Below are 27,036 nucleotides of genomic sequence, written 5' to 3'. Positions count from 1 at the left end.
TATAAATAAAGATTGATTGATTGATTGATTGATTGATTGATAATCTGTTCTTTGTTAAAGTCAGTAGTAGTAGTTTCCAACTGATCTGAAAAAAATGACCACTGTCTCCCAATAGAAGCCAAAGTGAAACCAAAAAGTCACTACAGTTTATATTACATTGTTCCCCAAAATATACTTCTGGTTTAAAGAATCCTTTGAAATCTGTTTTTGTATTTTGTTTTCCCATAAATTCTCTATGATATACTCTCATTATGTCTCTCTCTTTGGAAATCTCTGGACAATTGATTTCAGTGCATCTGCGTCACAAATTTCTTTCATTGGAAAACACAGTCGGGTGATAGCTCTGCCTGTGATCTTTTATTCATCCGTTCATCCTCTTCTCCTCACTCCTCGCCTCCGCACCAGGGAGCTCAGCATCTGACAGCCCTCACTGAAAACCACCAGCTGGAGTGGCAACAAGAGCAGAGGACAAGAGGAGGTAGGAGAAATAGAAGGAGAGGAGATGATATACTGAATGTGTGTGTGTGTGTGTGTGTGTGTGTGTGTGTGTGTGTGTGTGTGTGTGTGTGTGTGTGTGTGTGTGTGTGTGTGTGTGTGTGTGTGTGTGTGTGTGTGTGTGTGTGTGTGTGTGTGTGTGTGTGTGTGTGTGTGTGTGTGTGTGTGGGTGTGGGTGTGTGTGTGTGGCAGTAGGGGGCACATTGTGCTGACAGCAGCTCGGCCCTCAGAGCAGAGCAGATGGTTAGGACAGGACTGCCTGTAAAGGATCAGAAGCTCAACCTCATAAGTCAAACAATTTAAATAGGAAGAACTTTCAGGTTGAAGTTTACTCCTCTTTTCTCTTTGATCCCATTTTGCTCTCTTTTTGAGAATCCTTTCATGCTTACTTATACATGCCCTGTGAATATAACTGGTAAAGTACAATGCTGTTTTATTTGAACCCAGAGGGAGATGAAATCAATGGTTTCCTGATTGATCATTATTCTGCTTTCTGCCTTGCATTCCCATTCTAATGATGCCTGCTTTACCTCTCAGTGCTTTGTCATCGGCACATCGTTGCTCTCAAACTTTGACTGCCTTTTCAAACTACCTGAAATATCGTTCAGTTATTTTAATGGTAATGTACCAAATTGATTAACAAATCATCTTAAGATGTGAAAGAAATCGCAAAAGTGTTCTCATACATATTAGAAGCACACAGATTCTTATTTTGCACATCTACCTCAAAAAACGGGTGCGTAGGAGAGCAGTGTCCATCAGAAACTATAAAAGATGAACTCCTGCACACGGTCTAACTTGCAAACAAAATGTAATGGCAACATTTTCCGTGCTAGACCTTCATCTGGTTTCCTGACCGTACTGAAACGTTTTCATTTTTGTATCTAGTTTTTAAGAACTTAGATGTCAAAGACAGTAAATAATCTAGACTTTATTAAGTCCCTTTTATTTAAGTGCCTGCCGGTTTCACCACGTTAGTCCCTAAAATATCAGTAACCAACACAATAAACTTTAGATCTGGTCAATTTTGGGCATTTCAGTTCGGAAAAATTCCAGATTTACCAGCAAGCTCTGAAATAAGATGACAGAAGTGACAGAAGAAGCACGGCTGTTTTGACAGAGAACATGATGTCCACATCACTTCCCAGGAAACCACCTGTCAGCCACTGACTGTCAGATTTTCTTTTTTTTTAAGTCATTCACCCTGCATCCTTCTTTGTCTTTGACTTTTTTCTCTCTTCCCTTTTTCAGCCCTGCAAACCCTTGTCATTCCTACCCTACCAATGTGACAGGTAAGATCCCTGCTGGATTCTTTAAGTATACACTGCGTCATCGCACATCTCTGTCACTGAAATGATGAAGGCCAGTCCGCTCCCTCAGATATTTCCGGCCTTTTCTGTCCCTGCACACATACACACACATTCAAAAACTTAGAGCTCAGAGTTGCCATGGCAATCTGGTGATAAGGAGTAATGATTGAATGGCTGAGGTAGAAATATATTCATGTGCTGTGATTGCCACAGTGTGCTGCAGAGACATTGATTTGGACTTCTACGTCAAAGACCGGCTGCTGTTTTTTACTGTTTCTGTTCAGATCTAAGCCAATCAGACTGACAGAGGAAGGCGACGTCATTCATGATTGTGAATCGGCTGATGGTTCACTGTTTCTGGGAGTGCTTAGACATCTTTCCAACACAGCTCTCAACAGGTGAAGGTGATTCAATTCTTTTTTACTTTTTTAATTGGTTAGAGCTCTACAATACCTGTCAGTCTGTCCCGTAAAACCCTCTTTAAAATAACTGAGAAGGACTGTATATGAGATTGTGAGTGTGCACAGGGGCATTGTGCGCACTCCCAGAAATCAGTGACTTTAATAATATACAAAGAAACCACAACTTTTGAGTCCCTGAGCATCAACTACTCTGCAAAAATACAAAAAAAAGGTATTTTCACTACAGTGTTTAATAATATGAAGACTGAAAAACGAAGAAAAAAGATAAATTGTTGGTAAATTGGTGTTAGAACCTTTTGTTATGATTTTAATTATAGGGTCAACTACTTCTAGATGTGCTTCTCTGTATTGTTCTTAGATTTCACTTCTACCACAGTGAAGAAATGACCCATGAGGTTAACTGCGGTCGGCAGTGCCAGCAAATAATAAGTCCTCATCATATTGCTGTTTCTCGACACACACATGGAAAAGCTGCAGGGCTGCGCAGGGCCCACATTCACAGTATTTACTTGTAAATATTGGCTCATGTACAAAATATCAGGCCACAACACTAAATATTTACACTGAGTAAAGTGACAGAACAGTCATGGGGGAAAAAATCCTTTGATGCTTTGGTGAAATAACAGAGATGGAAAGTTTCAAGGTATGAACTGAAGTTGGCTCGTACGGCTTTGTTTTGTTAGTAAAATTACTTTTTAAATAGTCTAAATGCTTACATGACCTCTAGTGTATCGTCTCATGGGACTGCTCTTGACTGAATGCAGAAGATGTTCACACCACATTGAATAGTTTGCAATGGACCTCTTGATGACATGAGTAGGCCACATGTGGGCTGGGATGGGGATTATTCAGAACTAAGCATTATCTTTTGCAGTTTTGTAAATGTATTGGCATGCAATCATTAGAACGTTACAACTTCTCGTGGTCATAATTTCTTCCTGTACACAGAAGACAGTTTTCCAGGTACTGTATGTGCGAGTGAGTGTCTTTGTGTGGGTACATATGGTAGTGTGTTCTTTGTGGGTGTGGAGGCAGGCTTTAGGTAAGGGACGTTGGCTATAATCTAATCTGGTTTTATTAGCTCTTAATAATATGCTGAACTGCTTACCTGTGTGTTGTATTATGTATCGTTTGTGTGCCTATACCTGCTTGGGGCCTGCAGGATGAAATGTAGTTGATCAGCTAAATCTTGTGCAAAGCATCTCATCTCATTAATAGAAATGATGGTGTATTTTGTACATGGCCCTGACAAACTAAACAACTATATCTGATGACTGTACATAATGTATCATTTGAAAGTAGAAGACTTGGTAGTTTTGGGCATTTTTGCACCTGAAATAGCAGAAACAAAAAAACAATCAGCCTACTCCAAATTAATGACAATTGGATGTCACAGGAAAAAACTATGCTTCATATTTTTAATTTGCACTGAGGGCAAGTTGCTGGAAGGACATATTGTGATCCTAATAATACTTTCCCCATGTGCTTTATCTGTTACTGAAATAGAAGCGTCACAGTGTGAGCACAGCGCGAGTTCATTAGGGCTAAGTTTAAGATTTAATGAAGTACATGTATGCTGTGACTATTCATGTAAGGTATAGTGGGAGCCAGTGAGAGGTTTAAAAGGTCACAGACACATCAACTGCACACACTTTAAATAAGAAATAATCCATACATGATTATTGTATGTGCTTGTAGTCAAATTAAAAGACAGCTTGAATGTCTCCACAGATACAAGTACATTAAGGTAGCTGTCCTCTGGGAGCAGCTGAAAATAAGTGCAAGTGAAAGCATCATTACTGATTTAATCAGCTGGCATCTCGAGATGTAACCCAAAGTCATCTGTCATATGAAGTATTGTGTGTATGGTCACCTCATAGGGAATTCTATATAGAAAATACTCCTGAGATGGTAGCTAGTGGTTATTGGGCGTGCATGCCCCATATACAGAGGCTACAGCCTGGGTTTGAACCCTATCTGTGGCTCCTTTCCTGTTGTTATTCCTTACACTCTCTGTCCCTGATTTCTTGAAGATCTTGAATAAAAGTAAACACTTTTCCAGTTTCCTGTTTCTGCAGCACTAAGAAACATTTTTTTTGGTTCAGTTTAGGCTAACTAATGCTATGTCAACATGTACGCTTGCTCTTTGTAGTCTGTTTGCCCGGAGATGCGAGGGCATGTATGAAAAAGACATACACAGAGCAGATTGTGTTGTATGTTTCTGCATGTGTGTTTTATAGTTTGTCCTTGAGCGCCTGAACTGTTCTTCAAGCCATGTAGGAAGTAAACTCTGAGCATACAAATGAGCCATTTAGCATTTGTGATTTTTTTTTAAAAAAAATTTAACATCGATGCTGGAGAAGAGCATCTGTCATTTGAGCAAAGACTACACCATGTTGACCTGTCGGTGACTTGGGCACTTATAAACCATCTGCCTAGTTTAAAGAAGCACTGGCTCTCTGGAAACGGTCTTCTTCATTGATTAAAATCTTTTTTGGGAAAAAAAAATGTAACCAACAGAAATCAAGGGCACATATGATTCAACAGAGAAAATGTGAATGTTAATGTGTGTACAGATACAGATTTGAAAAAGATAAAGATATTAGAAAACATTGTCATGAAATCAATTAAACTTCTGAGTAAAGGAAGGGCAGCTTTATATTTTCTATGATTTGCTCGATCTCTCAAAGACTGGCAATATGGGGAAACAATGGCTGATTTCAATTTGTTCTTTTGCAACTTTTCCCCATGTTGTATTTGAGGGTTTATCAACATTGCCTAACATCAGCAAGGGTAAAAATTCAGGACTGATAGCACTCAAATAAGCATATAGGACATTCTGCTCTTGAACTTTTCACTTTACATCCTTCATATTTAAATTTTCATGCTTAGTTAAGGCCAGAACACTTTTTATTGACTTACTCGTTCTCTGCTCTGTTTCAACTCACCAGACCCAGTTCTTTTCTCAGGCTGCCAACATTTCATGCCTGTTCACTTCACTAAGCTTTTGAGTCGCACAGCACGTCTTTTCTCCAGCAATCCAAACCAAACATCTGTGTGTGTCTGCCTGTCTGTATATGTGTGTCTACTTGTCTGTATCTGTGTGTGTGTGTGTGTACGTGTGTGTGTGTGTGTGTGTGTGTGTGTGTGTGTGTGTGTGTGTGTGTGTGTGTGTGTGTGTGTGTGTGTGTGTGTGTGTGTGTGTGTGTGTGTGTGTGTGTGTGTGTGTGTGTGTGTGTGTGTGTGTGTGTGTGTGTGTGTGTGTGTGTGTGTGTGTGTGTGTGTGTCTGTGTGTCTTTATCTGTGTGTGACTGGATGTTTGCATGTTTGTGCATGTGTGTGTGTCTGTCTGTGTATCTTTATCTGTGTGTTTCTGCATGTCGATGTGTGTGTGTGTGTGTGTGTGTGTGTGTGTGTGTGTGTGTGTGTGTGTGTGTGTGTGTGTGTGTGTGTGTGTGTGTGTGTGTGTGTGTGTGTGTGTGTGTGTGTGTGTGTGTGTGTGTGTGTGTGTGTGTGTGTGTGTGTGTGTGTGTGTGTGTGTGTAGGAGGAAACTAAATGTGCATGGTGCGTTAGAGTCTGATGGCTTTTGTTGTGATACATCTCTTCGTGAAATGAAGATCTTAGCACACAACGACTATTATCGAAATGTGTAGAGCTTAGGTCTTTTGACAAGCACCACAATACAAAATGATGAAGCTGAGTTTTGTTTGCCAAAGAAAAATGAGAGCTAATTTCTCCAGGAGCACCTACAGAAAAACATTACATATCTGCTTAGTACAGGAATCTGATGTGTTGACAGCTATTTTAATGCAGTAGGCATTAAACACAAAGTGTAGAAGGCTTGAACAGATAGCGTTTGTATTTTCTTTATGCTGATCATAGTCTCTATAATCAAGGTGGATACAAAACATTCTTCATCAGCAGTCATCCTTGCTTTTAACAAGAATGTTTAAAAAAAGCACTCCAAACATATTTGGGCAGCCGTTGATTGGCCTGAGCTCAATGAGCTTTTCAGACTGATCCAAAAAAGGAAAAGATCTCTGACATCTCAATCCTGCTCATAGCCGACAAATACTGTACATATGAAGCACCTCCGAGTCTTTTAGTCTCCATGACAACTGAGGACGTTTTGTTCCATGAGTTTTCTGATGCTGCGGGAGCCACATCTATAACATTTGTGACTGATGGGCTGCGTGCTATTTAAAGTGTATGCTTTGCGTCACCAACAAGTGTATTTAAAACTGAACACATGAGAAAAGCAATTAAATTAACCTCTTGTTTTAATACACACTGTTTGTTCACATGTCTAAATCCCAGACCCCTGAATGTACTTTTCATCGGCATAGAAACATGCTGTTACTGTCTATAACATCTACTTGATTTATAAAAGGACATTTATTACAGGGATGCACTGTTGCATCAATTCAATATTAGCCCATAGTCATGAAACGAGGTCAGGAGCCGATGTTATCTGTTGTATCACATTGATTTAATGCTGGCAAGCAAATGCACCAAACTACTGATTTTAAGAGGTGGGCAGAGGAAGTCACAGAAAACTCAGAGCCTCTTATTGTGGTCAGACATTGTGTCAAACAACAGAAGAAGTCATTAAACAAACATAGGCCTTGGCTATTTTAAACTTTTGTATCAGTATCAGCCCTCATTTTCACAATTAGTCAGTCTCTAATATATGACATTCGTCATGATTCCAGTTCTGTACGTTTATATTAAAAACAATATTAATGTTAATAGTTTTTGGGACTACATTTCATCTAGAGCACCAAATAAAATCTGAAAGGAAAGTCAATGCTTTGTGTATGGACACACATACTGTACGTGGCTCTAGCATGACTGCCTCCCCAAGTCTCAGCTCAGGGCGAAAATGTGACAAAATCATAGGTGTGACAACCAGGGAGGTCAAATCTAGTCAAGCTGATGAAGTTGATTGTATTCATTTGAGAGGGATGATGCAATTTAACCTCAGACATGGCATGAAGCCAATGTTTGGTACAGACAGTTCATAACATTTATTTTTCTGCTTAAACTTTTTAATTGTTGGCCAAATATAATTGGAAGTCAAAGAAAGAAAGAAAACATGGAGGATATTTGATGTAACACTCAGAGATGTATAAAAAAAGAAACCATGAAATAGCTTCTGAGATATTATTGCCAAACTGTTGACTGCCTACTTAAAGTTTCCATTGGAGAGAAAACAAAGTCAAGGGATCCAAAGTATAGTTGGTCCTCTTGGTACGATTAATATTTGTGCTTTTTTTTGTTTTAGGTCCGTCCATTAGTTGATATTCCAGGTTTGGACAAAGTGGTGGACGAACAGAGAAGAACCTGACCCACTGTGGACTGGCCAGGCACCCAGTGTCTCCTTATAAATATCTTATGAGGATTGTTTTAGAAAAGTGGACCACCAACAAGTAGCACCTCGCAGGAGTTCAGTATTGTAATCTCAGGAGCTTTAAGAGATCTCAGTCATCAGAGGAGGCTGAATGGTCATTGTAGCGTATTGAAAGCTCCAGCTGCTCGAACAAAGCCCGTAGGTCATGCAGCTGGCTCCAACTCGCCTTATAATTAGTTGTCGGTGATTGCTATGTTGCACATGGCAACCATTTATCAACCGAGCAACTGCATAGTGATTATTGTGGTTGATCTTACTCAGACATGGACCAGTTTGACAAATATCTGAAGATGTAGTGAATGAAGGTCTTGAATAACCAGTGTTGTGACACTCTTGACAAAAATGCAAAAAGAAAGTGAGAGAGTGACCTGACATGTATACCACTAACTAAGCTCACTACATTCTAACACACAAAAATACAAATTGCTTATGTTTATGCAGCAATGGAAAATCATAGTTTTCTGTTTCCATTCGCCATCCTCATTCAGGTGAATCATGCAGTGCCATCTCAAACTTTCCATCTCATGCAGAATTTCCCCACCTCTGATAGGAGGTGGGGAATAACTGGAAATTGTCATTCTCTCTTGGTTTTAACGTGTACAGGAGATGTTGTAATGTTCAAAACAAACCATTAAGAGTAGGAGCAACCTGTGAAACGCCATTTGGAGATTGTGATGTTGTTTCCTGCACATCGTTAGTTTGGTAATGACTAAGATGTGAAAGTCATCATACTGAAACAAAGACGTCAATGCCACTCTGAATATTCATGTTAAGTTATTGAAGAGTTTCTCCAAGTTTGAATGGCTTCTGAAAACTGCCCTTATAATCAGCGTTGTATCTATTTCCTCATCAGTGTCCTGCTATTATTATATCTCTGTTTACTGCTGGTACATTTTGTTTTTTTCTCTCTTTTTAAGACATTTAAGCTGGTGTTGTTTTTCCATACAAAAATCTTCACAAGAACCATAACAAATACCTACAGCATTACAAAGGAGATACCACATAGCTCCAGGGCTTGTCCCCTTACACTGGTGACCAGTCAAATTAAGAATCGATTTTAAAATACTTCTGACTGTGTTTAGGGCATTAAATAGTCTCTCCCCCCCTCTCAGAACTCCTGTCTCCATATCATTAGACTTGTATACTCAATTGCTTTTAGGGTTCAATAACCCATCAAGCAAATAAAATTCCATCGCTGTGTTCGTCATGTGCTACACTGGACTGAATTTTTTTCTTACTATGTTGTTTTTTCTTTCTTTCTTTTTTTATCTGTGCTGTCCAACACTTTGGATCAACTGTGTTGTGTGTAAAGTGCTATAGAAGTAAAGTTGAGTTGAGTAGGTGATATAAAAAGGTTAATGTCAGTTTCTTTGGAGCTGAACTTTTGGCTGTTATTCAGTATTTCATGAAATATCAGAGGCACAGTCAACCATAACTCTATTCCTCTCTTTGATGGTCCACGTAAAGTTTCAAATAACTACAGTGCAGAGAAGGAGAACAGCCTTGGGCCAATTAATCCCTCATGTAGTAGTTTATATATTTTGGCTCATAAAAGCCCCAGATCAAAGTTTTTCTAAGAGAAATGAATTCAGTGAAACTAAAAGCTGATTACAAGTATTTCTTAAACAGTGGCCTGTAAAAGATTGATCACTTTGGATGAGCCCAAACAGCCCCAATATGCAAATAAAACATACAAAAATTAGCCATTATTAGGTTACTGTTATTATTAGCAACTCTCATCATTGTCACGTAGAAAGAACCAAGGGAAAGATATTCTGCTTTGTAACTCAGTGTCCACTTGTTTTGAAATTGGTAAGAGTCCTTGCCACACATGACCTTCAACTACTCATTAATTGGATCTTTCAGGGGCCCGATTGTTCCTGTGGTCAGGCCTGGCAAGGATTATCTCTATTCCAATCCAGTGCAACCAAACAAATGTATATTGTTCTAATAAAGAAGTTAGTCAATAGTGAACAATGATGTGATTTTGTGCTGCACATGGCACAAACGGATTTCCACATAGCAGCAGTGCACAGTTAAAAGTGTTTGCAGTAGAGTTAGCTTTGTTCTTACTTTTCTCAAAAGCCCCAAGTGGCTGCTCTGTCATCTCTATTCCTTTGTTTAATCAGTGAACACAGATTTTGTTGTGTATCTGACAAGGATTTTTTTGTTTGTTTTTGTCTTTGTTTGAGCAGTAAAAACCAGTTCTTTAATCAGTCTTGATATGCTAAAATACATGTACACAGTATCGAACATTATGGACTATTGAAACACTGAAGCACACAGGCTCTCACACTCAATCACACTCACCTCTCCCCTGCTGAGACTACTGACGTGGGATTTGTCCTCCTCCTCTCCCACACTGGCGAGAAGGTTCTGCTGTCGCAGAACACTTTGTTGAGTTGCTTTTCCCGGCAACCTACAATTATATCAGTGTGCTCTGAGAAGTGACTACACAATGCCAGCAACACAATCAACAGTTTTAAGACAACAAAAATAACATTAGAAAAACACATTTCAAAGCTTCTACTCAGCATATTAAATCATATTCAAATTATGGCTGAATATCTTTGGATGTCTCTTGAAGGTGTCCAGGAATAATTTGATAAACACAGTGTTCAGAAACATTACCAACACAACCCCACATACATGGATGTGTGTTTATAGCAAATGTGTGTGACCAATCTCACATGTTGGGGATTTTGAGCTGGTTCGTGCTCATTCCTCATTCAGTGAAGAACACATTTTCTGCATCTTATCGTCCCTGCGACTCACTGGCAAATATCCACGTGCATTTTGTTTTAAAGAGCAAGAAGGAGGGCGAGAGCTCATAACTGTGAACTGACAATTTTCCATCAGCCTTTTGCTCATCTCACCATCTGCCACTGTGAGAAAATATTAGCTGCTTCTCTTCAGGAAGATCAGCCACCCTCCTCCTCCTCTTCCTTCAGTTTTGTTCCATAAAGCCACCCAGCAGACTAACTGTGAAATCTGAACCCTGTAACGTACAAACTGCAATCAAATGGCCGGTGGAAGCTGCCAATGGTCTTGGCAGAAATGTGCTTGTTTTGGTATTAATGTTCATTTATCTCAATCAATGATTTGTAAATGTTAAAATGCCAAACACTGGACCTTAAATATTTAAAAACACCTTGTGTAATGACCAGAAAAGAAGGATTGGGTCTGTTTTTGAGTGTCAGTTGTTTTTTCACTTTCATTGCTGTAAAGTAAAGTTATGCTTCACTTTTGTATTCCATAAGTAAAGTTAATTATTTTATACGGTAATAACGGTCCAAAAGAATTGAGTCAGGGGATGGAGATTGTTTGTTCATACGAAACATTCATATTCAGTCATTTGACCCCGGTATGATTTAGTAAAAGATAAAAGCTCAATTTGTGCTACTGCTCCGCTAAAGGTCACTAATTCTCTGCAGTGAGGACATGCTCGACCAAAATTAATTGATAAAAGAACCTTTGTCTGCATATTAACTCGTGTATCTTCGCTCCAATCTGCAAGAAATCCAATCCCTTTGTCTCCTACCAGTTCTTCATCATCACAGCATTAGAATAGTTTGACTGGCTCAGCCATAAAGCCTGAAGAGGTTAATGCAAATGTTGCAATTCGTCTAGTTTGAAAGCTTGGTCTTTTCTGAACAACAGAGTGGAAGACGTAATGGTGCATGTTCACGCAAAGCACTAAACACTGGGGTGAGAATGGTTTGTTGTAAAAAATAAAAAGAAAGGATAATTTAAACCTTCTGTAATTTATCAAAGCTTTAATTTTTGTTTTGATTGATTTATTGATTGGACTTGAACTTTATTGTCAGACATGGTCTCACAGCGGCTCCATTTGCAAACATAGAAATGAAGAATTGACTGGTAAACAAAAGAGTGTTTTTCATTTCTTGATACAGTATGTGTGTTGGTGCATAATAAAAAGAAATCAATTGATAATTGATAAATTGGCATTAGATCACCATCTACTCTTCAATTTGTCTCTCAGTCTGCACATAATCTACGATTAAAAGTAGAACTTTACTTTATATAGCTTTACTGTGTCATCATCAAGTTCTGCACAAACATCTTCTCTTGCTGTTATTTAAAGCCAAAATGGAGAGTGTCGTACTTGCTCGGATATTAAACTGGTGAGACTGCCTCTTGAAGTCCATGTTTAAAACTATGGCAAGATTTACCATGTGTTCAAATCAGCAACTCTTACAGCTGCATGATATTAAAAGCTTTGTGTTTGTGTCATGAACGATATTATTCCAGCATGAAGAAACCCCATGTGAAGTTTTTATTGTTTGTTTTTTTTCTCAATAAACTTCCCAAACTGCTGCTCAACCTCAACCCCAGGGCTGTAGTTCCTTTTTACATTTTCTATTATGATTATGTTGTCTCTTCTTCTTACAAAGTACTCACTGTGTCTTACTTAATGTGCACAGCTTTGATTGATTAATCTCCCATTGATTAGACCCTCAGCAGGAGGAGCGATCTGTGGGAGGAGAATGGAGACGTAGCGGGGGGTAAGGAGGAGGTCTTGCCTGGTTCCCCGCAGTGTCCTCCTTGAGATCAGATGGGTTTGTGGGTTTATCACTCGACCACTTGGAGCTTCACTCCCACATTCAGTGGAAAACGAGTCACCATAGAGATCCAAAAGCGTGATTGGTGTGTGGCGGCAAAAGTGAGACAGACAGAGAGAGAGAGAGAGACAAATGTCCCGTGGAGAGCCTCATTGAGTGTTGGGTGAGTGGAGCATACACACCTTCAAGAGACTCTTTTCTATCAATAAAGCACTGGAAGCATGAAATCCCGTCTTTTTACAGATGTATTTGGCTCATTTTTAATTTCCTGAAACTCATATTTCCAAACATGCTCTACAAATAAGTATTTTGTTTAATACTTTGTGGAGTTTAAATATTTGACAAAGCCAAATGGGGTTTTCATTCAACCTTATTCCACACAAAGCATAGATTCATGTTGCTTTTGGGTCAGAGAGGCCATTTTAATAGCCACAGGGTTGCAGGTTTGACCTCAATCACCCAGACATTTCAATCATGGTTCCTGGCATCAATGTCAAGATGTCCTTCAGTGAATGCCTCAAACACTATACGGTTTGTTATCAGTGAAGATATTACAAAAGATCAATATATAGAGACACGGGAATAACGACTATTGTCTTCAGTCTTTCTCACATTTATGCTCACAAACAGTCTCAATTTAGATGTTAATTATCACAGCAGTATAAGACAAAAATAGATGGTCAATTAAGTAATCACTTGCATTTGCAGCTGTGTGTGTACCATGAAAACAAGGATCTAACAAATGTCTCCCAGCTACTGTGCTAGTGCTGCTGCTGATGGTGCTGCTGCAAAAAGCCTACAAATCACTGAATGCTATAGCTGACTTTTTTCTCTTTATTTCTCTCAATGGGAGCATCTTCATGGATGTCCTTGAGGCAGCTCCAGTAACAGCATTAAAATGTCCTGGGAATGGCAGGAAACATGCGTCACCACCCTTCATCCAATCAGACTTTTTATGGATTTTTCCCCCCCCAACATTTAATACATTTTGATTAGGACTGGTGTGTTCATGGATGTTATTATGCCCTGTGCTTTTTCTCTTCTGTTCTGTCTGAATAACCACATCACATCATTGCAGGCTTTGATACTTTTTTATGCCTCATTGATTTATTGCCAACCCATCAAAAGACCCGAGCCTGGTGATCAATCACTCCTGCACCCCAATCACAAGTCTGCATTTAGCTGCAAAGAAAAATTGTCTGTAGCCTGGATCTAGGGGCATGTAGAGGAACTGAAGGAGGGACCACACTTGGGCATCAATTGCAGTGATTTGGAAGATTAACATGTAGTGCTCTGATTTTAAGCATCGGGAAACTATACAATGACAATTAAAGCATTATAAAATCAATTCTTATTCAAAAAAGTGTGACAGCACCTTGACGAGGAGACCAGAGACTGTGTGCCTCTTTGAGGTTGTCAGCAACTCTTGTACTTTCACATCTTGTAGATGTTTCTGGGTCTCTCTCGGTTTGTATGTTGTTTTCTTTTCCAATTTTTGTGTCTCTAAGAGATTGTTTTGCATGTTTGTGGTCTTTTTTGGGTGTGTGCGTTCTAGCTTCTCTTCATGTTTGTTAAAAACTCTTGATACTTGTTTTCCCTCTTTGTTGTCCCTTTCCTCCAGTAAGTGGTATTTTTTGTCTATTTGTTGATGGTACTGTTTCACAGCAGTTACATGTGTTTTGTGTATTTTTCAAATGGTGTCATTGAAGTTGTTTTGCTTCTGGTCCCCTTGTGTCTTGTTGATCCTTTTGCTATGCTCTTGTTTTGGTTTTCTTAGCAGCTACTTTCAGTCTCTTTGTAGTTGTGTTGTATGATCGTGTAGTTTTTGTAGTGGTTTTTGGTCATTTATATTTGTTGGTGTTTTTTCAGATCTTGTAGTTGCTTATTTTTTGGTCTCTGTGGTCTTTTGTGTCTTTTTGTAATGCTGTCTTGCTGTTGGTTTATATAGACCTTCTTTTAGAACTTTTTATTAATTCACCCCCTGCCTGCATCATAACAGTCCTGTTGAAATTTAATTAAGGCAGCTCTTGTATTCAGTCACAGGAGGTTGATTATTTGCAGTTAAAAAAATTTAATGGACTTGAGCTGAGGCTTTGCTTTGCTTTGAGCCCTTTGGTGCCCTGAGGCGATTATTCTGTCGCTGTCCGTGGTGCTGAAAGTAAACAGGATTGCCAGAGGCCACACCAGTAACCTCCCAGGGTTTAGAACTCAGATGTTTAACTTACCACTAAAAGTGATTCACTCACATGACGAGGTCTCACAAATTATATCCAGCAGGGAACAGGACTCTGTGGCTCCAAGAGTGTCTGGGCTGCGCATGCGCAAATGTCAACTAGTTTTCCGAATAGTTTCAGTTCTGCAACAAATTCCCACGCCTGCGACGCGCTCGGACATGGACGATGACTTCCTTCCGAGCCTAACATTCATATTCTGAGATCTTTTTTTTTAAAGAAAAAGTCTCCTCCTCCAGCTGCATTTATAGACTAAACTGTGGTCTCACTTTGATGTTTTTTTATCTGACGAGGTGCGAATCCCGAAGGAACTGACACACTCCTCCTCCGCCTCCTCCTCCGCCTCCTCCTCGTCGTGGTGCCGCAGCAGCAGCCAACGCGGTGAGTGCGTCCTGCAGCAGCAACAGCAGCACGAACGGCACCTATCGTTTTCAGTGCGATCTTTTAACGATATTAGGAACAAAATAAGGTTTTCTTCGAAATAATTCACAGCCAGACATGGCAGGGAACCATGAATACAGATGGCTCCATGTGTAAATATTCGCTCCTCTGAAAATTACGCATCGGTAAGTTCACATGACTTGCTTTCCACGCCGACTGCTGCACGCTTTACCACACATCTCTGCGGTTTATCAGTTAAGAGGGTTTTCACTTAAACCTGGAGGCTGTATATAAGAAGATGCGCGTGACTTCTTAAATGACAGAAAGCACGCTGGGGCTAAGATTTCGTGTAAGGCTGATCAGCATACGATCGGTTAAAGCGAATCTTGCTGATGTTTTCCATGTGCACAGCGAAGGTCACCCACATGTATTGATGGATTGAACGTTAAGGTATGCGGGAATAAAAGCGAAAAGAGGCTGGGTTGTATTAGCCTATTGATTCTGGTCAAGCATGAGAACATAATCGTTTGTGTTGAACATAAAATTGTTTCGTGTTTTTTTTTTCTCCCTTCGACATTCCCCAAAAACCGCTTGACATTTACCTGTAATGTACACACACTGATACGCCTGTCATGTATTCTATTTAACCTGTGTGATGTTGCAATGGAGCATAGACAAAGCTGCTCAAAAATAATGGTTTTGATTCTTATGTTGTTGCGTTCTTATAGACGTGCAATCCCCAGACATTAACTGACTTGCATTGGGGTTCAAATGAAAGCTCTCATGTCTCTCTGGAATCATTTAAAGCTGAAATTGAATTATTAATGCAGCACCATGTTCAGAGGAATTCATAACACACATAAAGAGGACGCTGATATGTTGAGACAGGTCTTTAAAATTCCCTTTAAAATGGAGATAAATCATTTAAAAGATGGTGCATGCTTTTTTTTTACCACGTTTTCCCTATCTGTTGCATCTATAAGCACATACACACAGTATACATGTGTACACACAATAAGAGGTGCTTGCAGTTGGATGACAGCCTGATGATGCATGTGCATATATAAAGGATGGGGTTCCCACTTTTCCCTTGGGCTGAAGTTACTCCGATTTCTTTAGGTTTTCTGGTCAGTTTTTGGTCCAGTTCAGTTCCTTAAACTCGATTTAGCTTTTTTCATGTTTGTAAGTCCTCACAGAAATTGCTCTTTGATTTGGTTGCAGTATCACTTAATCATTTTTTGTAGTCCCTTCATATTTAGTTCTTCCACTGGTGTCCTGATTTAACTAAATACAACTCGATTTTTTTCCCCATATAATTTCCCATTACATTTTAATAGATTTTTAACATGCCTTCTGTTTCAAATGTTGAGCAGATCAAACACACAGCTTTTTTGCCCTGAGGTTACGTTGATGTTTCACCCTTCTGTTTTTTCCTGCTCAAGTGCTTCCCTCAAACCAAAGTAAATCCATGGATTTGTTCCAAATACTGTGTACTTATGTCAATTTTATGATTCTGTTCAGAAACATGGCCCCTTTTACATTTTGGGTTAAACAGACGGAGACAATTTGGAGCGAATCAGTCCCATGTGTACCCAAGATGTCACTGTGTGTTTCTGTTTTAGACTTTCTTAAGTCTGATCGTGTCTTTTGGGAGTTTAAATGTGAATCTTGACAGTTTGTCTCAGCCCTTCTTGACTCATGTTATCCCTCCTCTTTATCTAAGGGTTTTTCCTCAGAGCGTGGTCTGTCCTGTTACTTGATAAAGCATCCGAGAGAGAGGGAGCGAGAGATGCTTTAGAGGTAATTGGATTCGGGATTAGAGAGAGAAGAGAAACCGAATGGAATTTGTGTGTGTGTGTGTGTGTGTGTGTGTGTGTGTGTGTGTGTGTGTGTGGGTGTGTATGAATTAGCTAAAAAGGAAGACGTGTGTGTTGTTTCTGTGATTGCATGTGTGTGTCGTGTCTCTGCTGGTGCAAGCTAGTGTGCTTTGTGTTTGCGGTGAATCATTGTGTTTTCAGGAAGCAGTGTGGATGAGTAAGTCATGCAGGGAGGGGAGTCGAAGGGTTGTTTTAAAATCTGAGCATGAGGCACATCAATGTTTTAGTCCTCAAGGATATTTTTGAGATTCTTGCAATTTATTTCCATGGGTAATCAACTCATCCTTTATTAATCCTTTTTGTGTCTCAAGTCTCTGCTTTTTTGAGAATTGAGGTGATGACACATCTTCTGTAGCAGAAAACAGTGAAAAACAAAACCTTTTGGGATAAAATACATACTGTGGTTTGCCACAAACAGAGTTTTGGTTTGACACATAAACATATCGAAACCATAAATGAAATATGTTAAGCTTCAGTTGAAATACCAATTTGACCATAAAGACAGAAACTGTTTTCTGTCTTTTAGTCCACAAATTCAAAGGTGACGCAGTGTTACGTTTCAGGTTAATTGGAATTAACTGTGTCCTTACGGTGCAAAGCACAAGGAGCAATTTGGGTTGTCCTTGGTTATATATAATAAAAGTTTATTTCTTTCTCTCTGTGATGGAAGATAACAGATGTCTTTGTTTTTTAAAAGACAGAAGCTTGTCACAAAAAAAAACTTGGTCTAATGAGCTGCAACTCTTTTTCTTCTTTTAAGATTTGATTTCAGGTTTTTTTATTGTCTTTATTTTGGAGATATGACAGTGGATGCAGTCCTGAAAACAGAGACAGAGAGAGAGAGAGAGGGTAGTGAAATGCAGGAGCCACAGGACAGATTTGAACCCAAACCAACCTGCTCTTGAGGACTATAGCCTCTGTACATGGGGAGCACACTAACTGTTCCACAGCTCTTAAATTGTTGAGGTTTTTTTTTTTTTCTAAAAGAAACATCCAATCAGAAATCTCGAAAGGTTGTTTCATCATGTGAAAGAAGACAATTAGGGGAAAGTTCATGTTATAATTTGACAGTTTATGGTTTAACTGAAGTCAGTTATAAATTCTGATTAATTTTAGATAAACTCATCAACAATGGTAAGTGAACTCACATGACATTTAAGGCATGCTATATATACTGATATGGATTCTTTATAAACATTGAGAACATGTATTTATTCCTCTTATGATATTCCCTTAATTATTAGATAACAGTCATATTCTTTAGAGCATTATGGCTTCATTATATATTAACATGTTTTGCCAGGACAGATGTATGAAACTGATTTGCATGAAGGCAAAACAAAAATAAAGCAAGGGCACAGAAGTCAAACTATATTGGATCTCTCCAAGTAAAGGTCTGAAGAGCCAATCAACACAAGACACTTGGTATTTAACAGAAGGGATTTTTGGATGATGTAGTATACATGTAATTGAGAACCTCATAAGAGAGAGGCCTTTACATTTTGAGCTTTTCATATACATCTATGTTAAATTTATATACAGTAAGCTACATGTCCAATATCATGGTTTGTGTCATTATCTGAAAAAGATTTCTTTGAAATGTTGGTCCCACTGCTCACCCTTATTATTCGTGTTTTCTTACTAAATAACACTGAGGAGACATTAAAGATGAATACTGTAAGTTGATATGGGAAAACAGAAAAATCAGAAAACACTTCTCTCTCCCTCGCTTCTCTTTTCGCAGCTATCATTTTGATTACCACACTTATAAAGAACAATTACTAGTGCTAACATTTTCTAAAACATGTCAGCTGATCGTATGAGTTACTTAAATGTTCCACACGGTGAAAGTATCTTACATTGCAGAAAATGTTTGGTTGGTTCTTTAATGGCATTTACTCGTCGAACAAATGAATAGACCGTCGTCTTCTTGTTGTTGTCCTGCTCTGACGGAGCTGTTATCCTCTGTGTGTTGTCTTTCAGAGCCCTTCATGCTGAAGTGTGCTGAAGCTGAGGGACAGCAATTTCAGTGCATCCCTCTGAACACACACTCACACACTTACTGGGGAGTCTAGGATCTGAGCTCTTCACTGGAGAAAATGAGAGGCTACCTGCTGACAGCAATCTTTCTGCTGCCCTTGGTGAGTAGTTTATGTGTATCTTTTCACATGTATATACGTCTATGTTCGGGAGCATACAGGAATGTGTAACTGTATCAGTACATGAGGGATTGAGTGTATGCACATGTTCCAGCCCCTTGTTTGTCGGCTTCAGCTCTGGTTATTCACCTCTTGATAGTCTGTTAACGACAGAAGCTGGAAGGGTAGAAATCCCCATATGCAGCATCAGCACATCAGTGTGTATTACAGGTCCTGAATCAGGTCTATGTTAGGGCGACTGGATGCCCGTTGGAACGATAACAGATGGCCTTGCTGACCAAAGAGCTGTCTGTCCATCTGCTGTGACTCACTTTTATTATTAGTGGTCTCATTGAAATGAAAAGCCGAATGGACGAGCTGTGCAAGATGTGTGGGAGGAATTATATTCAGCACAGCGGTGCAGCACAGCAGCAGTTTCCTTGTTTTTTTTTGGTTTATGTGAAATAGAAGTATCATTATGTGGCTCTGACACCACGGGTATCGTCTTTTATTTGGTTTTTTTTTTTCCATGATGATGACTTTTTGTTTTTATAATTGCCCATAAAAACCGAAATAATTCCAGCCTGATAATGGCTACCATGGAGACGAAAACATCTTCTCTAACCTTTCCCTTAACACGGCCCCCAAACATGTATGAAATGTTCCTTCAGCTTCTGTGCACAGTCTCAAACTGACCTTCAGTGGTTGATGTGGCAGATACGTCTGTGGTGATGCACTTATTGTTTGTTAAATGGGTTTGTACGCTGGACCAGTGGTCTGCGACGTCAAATGAGAGTTTTATTATCTGTGCTGTGCGTCGCAGTGGGAGCTAGTGAGTTATCCAACCCTCAAAAATAGCCTTGGGGAGAGAAACGTGGCTCTGCAGCTTCAAAATGGGCAGCTTATCTGGACAGACATCTGTTTGAGAGTGAGGAGAGGAGAGGAGTGATCGGGGAAAAAAGAACAAGAGGCACACTTTATTGATCTGTCCTGACGATGTTGTTTTAGATTTGAGATTTTAAACCTTCAGTCGCCTTCAGTTAGCCTGGACTTAGTCGCACCAGTAAACCATTTACCGGTTTTACCAGTAAGTTTTTTTTGCAGAAGCTTGATTCAATATTCCTATCTTATATTCATCTGTTAAAAAGGAGCTATAGACAGAAGGTTGAAAGCATAAAAACAGAATCATCAGTAAATTAAAGGTAAATTAATCTTCCTACCAGTGCCCCTAGGGTTAACATAAGTAGCTCATTATGTCTGTGTTTAAGTTCGAAATACAGAAATGACTATTGTCTGGTCTACAGGAGCTTGGGGTGGGTGGGTGTAGGGGATATTTCTTACTTGGATGAACTTCCTGGAATCTCTGCCAGTTGCTTAGCAACACAGTTGTCTTGGAACATCTATGACATACACTGTACATAAACTTGTCAAAAAGGTTGTTTTTACACTTAACCTTTTTATAAGTCATACTTAAAAAAAGATGTGATATTGAGTGAGCTTTAAATAGGCTGGTATGTGTACCTGTTGGAGAGAGAGAAGACGAACTGTTTCCCCCTGTTTTGAGTCTCAAGCTAAGCTAACCTGCAGTATTTTCTATTATTTGAAATGGAAGCTGAAGAGGGACAAATGGTTGCTGACCTCAAGTAAAACCAGTGACCTGTATGAGGAGGCATAGGCTCTGCACATTAGACACCTGCTCTACCAATATAGCTAAACCCGCACCACACTCACCTACAAACTTGAAAGTGTTGTTGATTTCCTCGTTTAAAAAAGCAGTGTCTGTCAGACCTAGTAAAGGCTTGATTGTTTTTTTTATATCGTTAGCTGGGAAACAATACAAAAGTCTCTTTTATAGCTATTGTCCCGTCTAATGTTTTGTTCAGCTTGCAATGGCCACCAGTGCTTTTTGGTCATATGCACCCACTGCTCTGCGGTGAGTGCAGCGCACACCTTGTCCTATCTGAAAGGCAACTCTATAAACTTTTTTTTTCTATAAATCTTTGTTTTTATAAATTACCAAGCCTACATAACATAACTGTTAAGCTCATTTTTGAGTGTACAAAGAGCCTGCGTAAAAAAGAGCTTTTGTTTGAAATGTGTGATTTTGTGTGTATGTCTGTTCGTTGGTCTGTTAGCTACCTGAATGTATTTTATGACTCCTAACAGTAGGACATGTGAAACAATCTCACACAAGAGCTTCTCTCTCTACAGCTTTGTATGCGGGTTTGTGCGTGGTTGGTGGAGGTATAAATGCACGTGCCAGTGCCATCCTATTAGCATAGTAATATAAGTGTAACGACCACACTTAATCATTGTAAATTAAAAACAAGGTGCCAATCCATCTCAGGAACGTGCATTACCTGCTATAAAGGATTCAATATAAATAAACTAATACAAATCAAATTTAATGCTGTCATCTTACAAGCCTGTCTGTTCTCATGCCAAACAGATATTAGTCATCTGCATCCAATTATTTTTGATTTCTTGGAAGCCTTGTCTACAACAGGTATTGGCTCCTGGCTGGTTACCTGCTGCTTAGCAACATGGATGCTGGCTTTTTGTACATAGAGGGTCTTTCCTATCAAACAAAGCCAGTTTTTCATATCAAACACTACATATGAAAAAGCGAGTACTTTAATATGTTTTGTTTTGTTCACCCATCATTGTGAGGCACAAAGTGTTGACTATCTAAGAAACTACATAGAAGTTACCTTGAATGAGGTTCCCCATCATTCATCAGTGTTTTAATATTCTGCCCGCATGCAGAGCGATAAAGAAAGGAAGTGAATCTGAGGACGTCTTTCCAGTCGTTTGATGCCCTATCTTATCTAGGCAGCAAGGCCTGAAGCGAATTCATATTGGAGGGCAGTGAGATAGAGTGATGAGTCAGCCATGGCTCAGAGGGCTGGGACATATTACACCTATCATTTCACTGTGAAGCAGAAGGAGGGGGCTGACAGGGAGCTTAGGGGGCAAAGCAGAAATTGGCCCCTAAGAGAGCGAGAGGCAGATTTATACTGTAGAGACATAGTAACTTTACTACCTCTGGGTTAACAGTCTCCCTGACTGCACCTTGAAACTAGATAAAGTATACCTTTGTTACATCACAGTGTTTTCCTTCTTTTCTGGTTATTGACGTGGTGAAATGGCAACCTGGGCATCATTAACTTCAGAATTTTATATATATGGTGGTAGAAGACAACCTAGGATGGATTGAAAGGATAGAATTACAAATGGATTGAATTTGGTCGTTCAACAGTTGGTGTCAAAATAGTTATAGTCAAGTTATACTGCAAAAAGTTTTGCACCTTAACTCACTTCACTCCATGATGTTTTGCCCTGCTAATTAAGCATGCAGAATATACTTATTAAAAGATGATTTGTTGGGCTTTTAGGGTCTTTATTTTTAGGACAGAACAGTGGATTAAAGCAGGGATGCAAAGTGTGGGGTGACATGCTGTACATGACCATGTTTTAGAGTCAGGTCTAGGGCTGCAACTTCAAGGTCTATAGACTCTGTACTGTACATGTGCTACACTCTGTGCATGTGACACAATTTAAACATTGAGCTAAACCAACACCGGTGTAAAAGAACATTTAAAGTAGAGTATGCAGTGCTCTGACTGGTTGTAAAACCAACAAGCTTGAAGTCAGGAGCATTTTCTTCTGCTTTAGAAGTAAGCTCATTGCCTGAAATCCAAATATCCCCTATATGCTGATTGTAAATAACTCAATAAAAAAAATGTGACTTTGACCTTGAGAAGGTGTTAAAGTTGCAGGTCAGTTGCAGTAAGGTTAGGCACCTGAGAAAACTAGGTGTGGTTAGGGAAAAGATCTTGGATTGAAAGAGTTTGTAATAGAGATTTGTATGAAAGTTACGTTATCTAGGTTCCAAAATTGAGTACATAATGCATGTGAACACAAACACAGGTGAAAATAAGTCAATGTTGACTTTTTGTTTAACTACACATGAACACTAGTCACCCGACTGACACTCATCTGCTTGTTTGACATATTCATCGAACTTTACAGCTTCAGGTCTCTACATTTAGTAAATGAATTCAGCGTAAATAAAATAAAAGTTGTAACCCTTTAAATCCCGTGTATTGGGGTTCTCATTCGGCCTTGTGAGCACCTGGCCACATATTTCCTGTTGAAAGCCCTCCCTACTTAAAATCAGTAAAATGAATCTGAACAAAACTTACAGAAACTTCCAAATTCTACATCATGAGTATAATTTCAGCTCTGGCACATGTAACTGTGTTTCTCCCAGTTCTCTTTGACAAAAGCTGAACATGTATCAGGTTTTAAAGCTCTTAAAAACTTGCTTTCACAGGGCAGTGTATCAGTACAGTCCATATTTGTGTTTTACCATGTGTGTTTGTTTTGATTTTCTCCAGGTGGCTTCAGAGTCTGAGCACTGTCTCATCAAGCGTGAACATGAGAAATGCATGGAGAGGATCTTGCTGCACAATCCCAGCGATGAACTTGAATTGGGTAAGGAACACAATGGGGGTGTGCGTCTGTGTGTGTCTATCATCCCTTTCCTTCTCTGCGCATAATTTAACTTTAAGCCACCGATTTTTGTGTGTCCGCTGGGGCTGAATTGTTTACTTCTTGCTCAGTAAACTGTTGATGAAAGTCATGTGTCTACTTTCCAGGAAAGGATAAAAAGCAGTGTTGTTTGTATTACACAGTGATGTGGCTTTTTTATTAGTTTATACAGTGAAAAGGTCAAAGAGTGAGGATGACAGATGACTGCTGTTTTCTATCTTGTTGATAACACAAGTACATCCTCCCCGATAACACCCCTCACGACAAACAGCAAACCCCGACAACCGTCCAGTGAAAGATGTCTGTCTGTAGCGCCCCGCTGTGCTGCTTCAGATTTTTCCTTTACAACCTTTTTTTTTTTTTTTAAAAGCACAGGAAACTTGGTATGTGATTCCTGGAAGCAATTATTTTCTTTGCTATGGATGGTGGTTTTCATTAGTGACTGCTGCAAGTCTCCTGCTGCTCCAAAGTTGCCCAATAGATTGCATCTCTTAGACTGCACTGTGACTCACACTCGCGGCTTCTCTGACAGCCAGGAGCTCCTTGGAAAAATCATGAAGCAAAGAGATTTAGAGAGCACGATAACAAGTTTAAAGAGGAGAGGAGCTGGAAGTTCAGCTCACTTTTCATCTGAAGATGTCACAGGTTGTGCCTGAAGTTTTTGACAAAGAAAACCAGCGGTAAATGAGCTGCTACAAGTTTCTTTCTCACCTAATCTTTTTCTACAACATATGATGCACTGAGGAAGGTGTGAACAAGTTTACAACCGGTTTATATATTATTTGTTTGTACATTTCCCTTGAATGTCAGCGCTCTCCTTGTAGTCCTGTATTCTTCTGTGACATAGATAGCCTGTTTTAATATTTTCAGCAGTATAGATACGCACTGCCCTTCTTCTCCCCTTTACTGATTCCTGCTTCCTGCTTCCTGTTCCTGTTCCTGTTCCTGTGTCTTTTTCAGGAACTGTTTAGTGTTTCTGCTGACTGTACATCATTGGTGAGAAGTAAATGAAAATGCCTGGTTTGCAGAAATCTGGCACAGGTCTTGAGATATGTTCAAAAAAGAAGACAAAAACAGGATGAGAACAGGGAAATGCCAAAGAAGAGAAAATAACTCTACTGTAGGTTTTGGTGTATTTATTCAGGCCTAACGGTCTTTTTTACGATTTATTTGTGTTTCATGATGTCTAATCTAGGTAAACAGATTAGTCTGTATGCTGTGTGTACCGGCTTCATAATCATTTTCTCTCTAGTGGTATAATCATGGCCAAGCTGGACTGACACAATGTAAACATTAAATGATCGGTCCAATGATTATAATTTCAGAACTACATCATTTAAATTGACACTCTCTGTAAAGCTCAATGAGAGCAGATTTAAACAAAAAATTATTGACCACTTAGTCAAAGTATAATCTAAGAAGTAATCTCTGGCGTTAAAAACACTGCAGTTCGCAAAGTGTCCACTTGAGGCTGACTGCAGAAGCAACAGAAGTCAAACACACATCCTTTCAAAACACATTTTTTTTAACAGCAGAAATTAACATGTTTACAGCCTGGTACAAAAAGACCAAACAGAAATTGATCTTATCAGGTCATGTTTAGACCTGCACATACTGTAAGGAGTAGGAATTTTAGATAACTCATCAGTGTTGATTTAAAAAGTACAAGAGATATGCACAGTAAGGCCAGTAGCTCCCTGATTGACAGGCGGGCGTGATGTAACAAGTTTGCCTAAAGCTTCAAACCTGCCACAGCTCCAGCTCGCAGCGTGCCGTTAGGTTAACTGAACTTCAGGTTGAGTGTCTTGAGTGGGTGAAATTTGCTATGAATTAGCATTACACAAAAAATGATTGATTGACTCCAGCATGGCGACCACCATCGACGGGCTTTCAAATCCCCCTGCAGTAACAGATGGGTGACGTCACTCAGGCTTGAGTGGTCATTTAATTACATTAGGTTTAAGCCTGTAACACAACAGAACAGGCCTCCTATTTATTTTATATATATGGATGTGGAGACTTTGCAGCACAGTGAGGTTTCAGTATAGTTGAGGATCTTGTGTGTGATATCCTGCAGTGCAGACAGAGTCCTTTATTTAACCGGTTACCTCTGCATCTCAGTGCAGCTCATTTGGCTCTGATTTGCCCTTTAAAAGGTAATTGGCTTTGTGTCCGGCTCACCAGACAGAACCAAAACAGATTAGAGAGATGGGCAGAATGCAGAAAGGTCTGCAAACACACATATATGTCCAAGAACACATGCACACACAGATGCCGACTCACATTCACCAATACACATGAAAAGCGTGGAAGTGAACACACACACACACACACACACACACACACACACACACGTACCTGCTGCTGCAGCACTATAGAAATCATCTGAGCATGAGCAATGTAGTAAACTGGGAGAGATGGAGATAGAGGGAGGGGAGGTGCTGCAGATAAAGCACTTAGAAGCAGAAAGAAGGCAAAGAAAAGGAGACATCAGAGCAGTACTGAAGAATACAGGAGGTGAGAATAAAAGTGAGCATGAGTCAGGTACTGAATGAGGCAGAAAAAATGAAGATGGGATTGAGTTAGTTTTAGTTTCCAGTTTGTGATAGTAAATAGGGGTAATGGGGGGGGGGCTGCACTTGACTTAGAACTGACTTTGGTTTTGTTACTTTTTATTCAGCTATATTTTGGATTACGACAATGACAGTCTCGAAGCTTATAAGGATGAATCTACTGTGAATAACAGTATTATCTGAGTCTGCAGCTGATGACATGTACTATGTGGAGTTCAGCTCATTCTTTAGCATTCAGTTGCTACATAGTATCTGCTTTGGTCACTCTCGCCCCTGTAATGGTTTTGCTCTCAGCTAAAGAAGAAGTGAAAACCTGCTGCACACTGCTCGTTCAAACAGCAGATGGACAAAGTTTGTAGGTGGTTCTGATAGCGGAACATGGCTTGAGCCAAAAATAGACTCCTTTAATAAAGTGAATACCAAAGTGAGATGATCAAGCTACCAGGAAACTCTACTCCTAATGAAGGTTAATGTTGCTCTGTGGGTATTGAATGTATAATTTACAATTTTTTTTGGAAATGGGTGGCAAAAAAAAGGCTTACATATTTAACTATTCAGATGAGTAAGTAAGACGATGCCTCTGTCTGAGCAATATTTTTAAACATTGATGAAATTTTAAGATATGTCAGTGAGATATCTCAGGCAATTAACCTCTTAATGCCTTTGATTCATTTACCTAAAGTATGATTTCATTCAGTTTAAGTCAATTGAATTAGTTTCTGTCCTTTTTCTGTAAATCATAATACAATCAGAACAAATGCGGATAAAAGGCTTATTTTGACCTTTTTGGTTGCTCGTCTTTTTGTCCCTCTCAGTGTGTCCGTGGATGTGGGACAACCTGACCTGCTGGCAGGCGGCCAGCATTGGAGAAGTTGTGGTGGTCAACTGTCCTGAGCTTTTTAAGGACTTCATGGATCCTGACGAGGGTGAGAAGATCAGATGTCTCTCTCGCTGTATTTGATCTCATTTGTATTCATCCAACCATCACATGGAGTGAAATGTGGCGGCTGGAGCCCTTCCGGATATCCTTTCTACTCCGAGCAGTGTACGATACCCTACCG

The 27,036-nt window shown here is 39.5% G+C and overlaps 1 protein-coding gene across 8 annotated transcripts in view; it reads left to right on the top strand.

The window, feature by feature from the left end:
• Positions 1 to 1,995: 1,995 nt before the first annotated feature.
• adcyap1r1a (adenylate cyclase activating polypeptide 1a (pituitary) receptor type I) overlaps positions 1,996 to 27,036 on the top strand; it is a 35,604-nt gene continuing 10,563 nt past the window's right edge. The window contains exons 1-5 of one of the 8 annotated variants that reach the window (XM_079347985.1): positions 1,996 to 2,203; positions 14,746 to 14,833; positions 18,694 to 18,851; positions 23,249 to 23,345; positions 26,791 to 26,901. In XM_079347985.1, coding sequence (XP_079204111.1) covers positions 18,810 to 18,851; positions 23,249 to 23,345; positions 26,791 to 26,901 — 250 coding nt within the window. In that variant the 5' untranslated portion in view covers positions 1,996 to 2,203; positions 14,746 to 14,833; positions 18,694 to 18,809. The other 7 variants (XM_079347987.1, XM_079347986.1, XM_079347983.1 and 4 more) reach the window with 7 other exon arrangements.

The sequence above is a fragment of the Symphodus melops genome, assembly GCF_947650265.1.
Source record: "Symphodus melops genome assembly, chromosome: 7".
NCBI lineage: Eukaryota > Metazoa > Chordata > Actinopteri > Labriformes > Labridae > Symphodus > Symphodus melops.
Note: the sequence above shows the minus strand (reverse complement) of the source record. Positions and strands in the feature narration are given on the sequence as shown.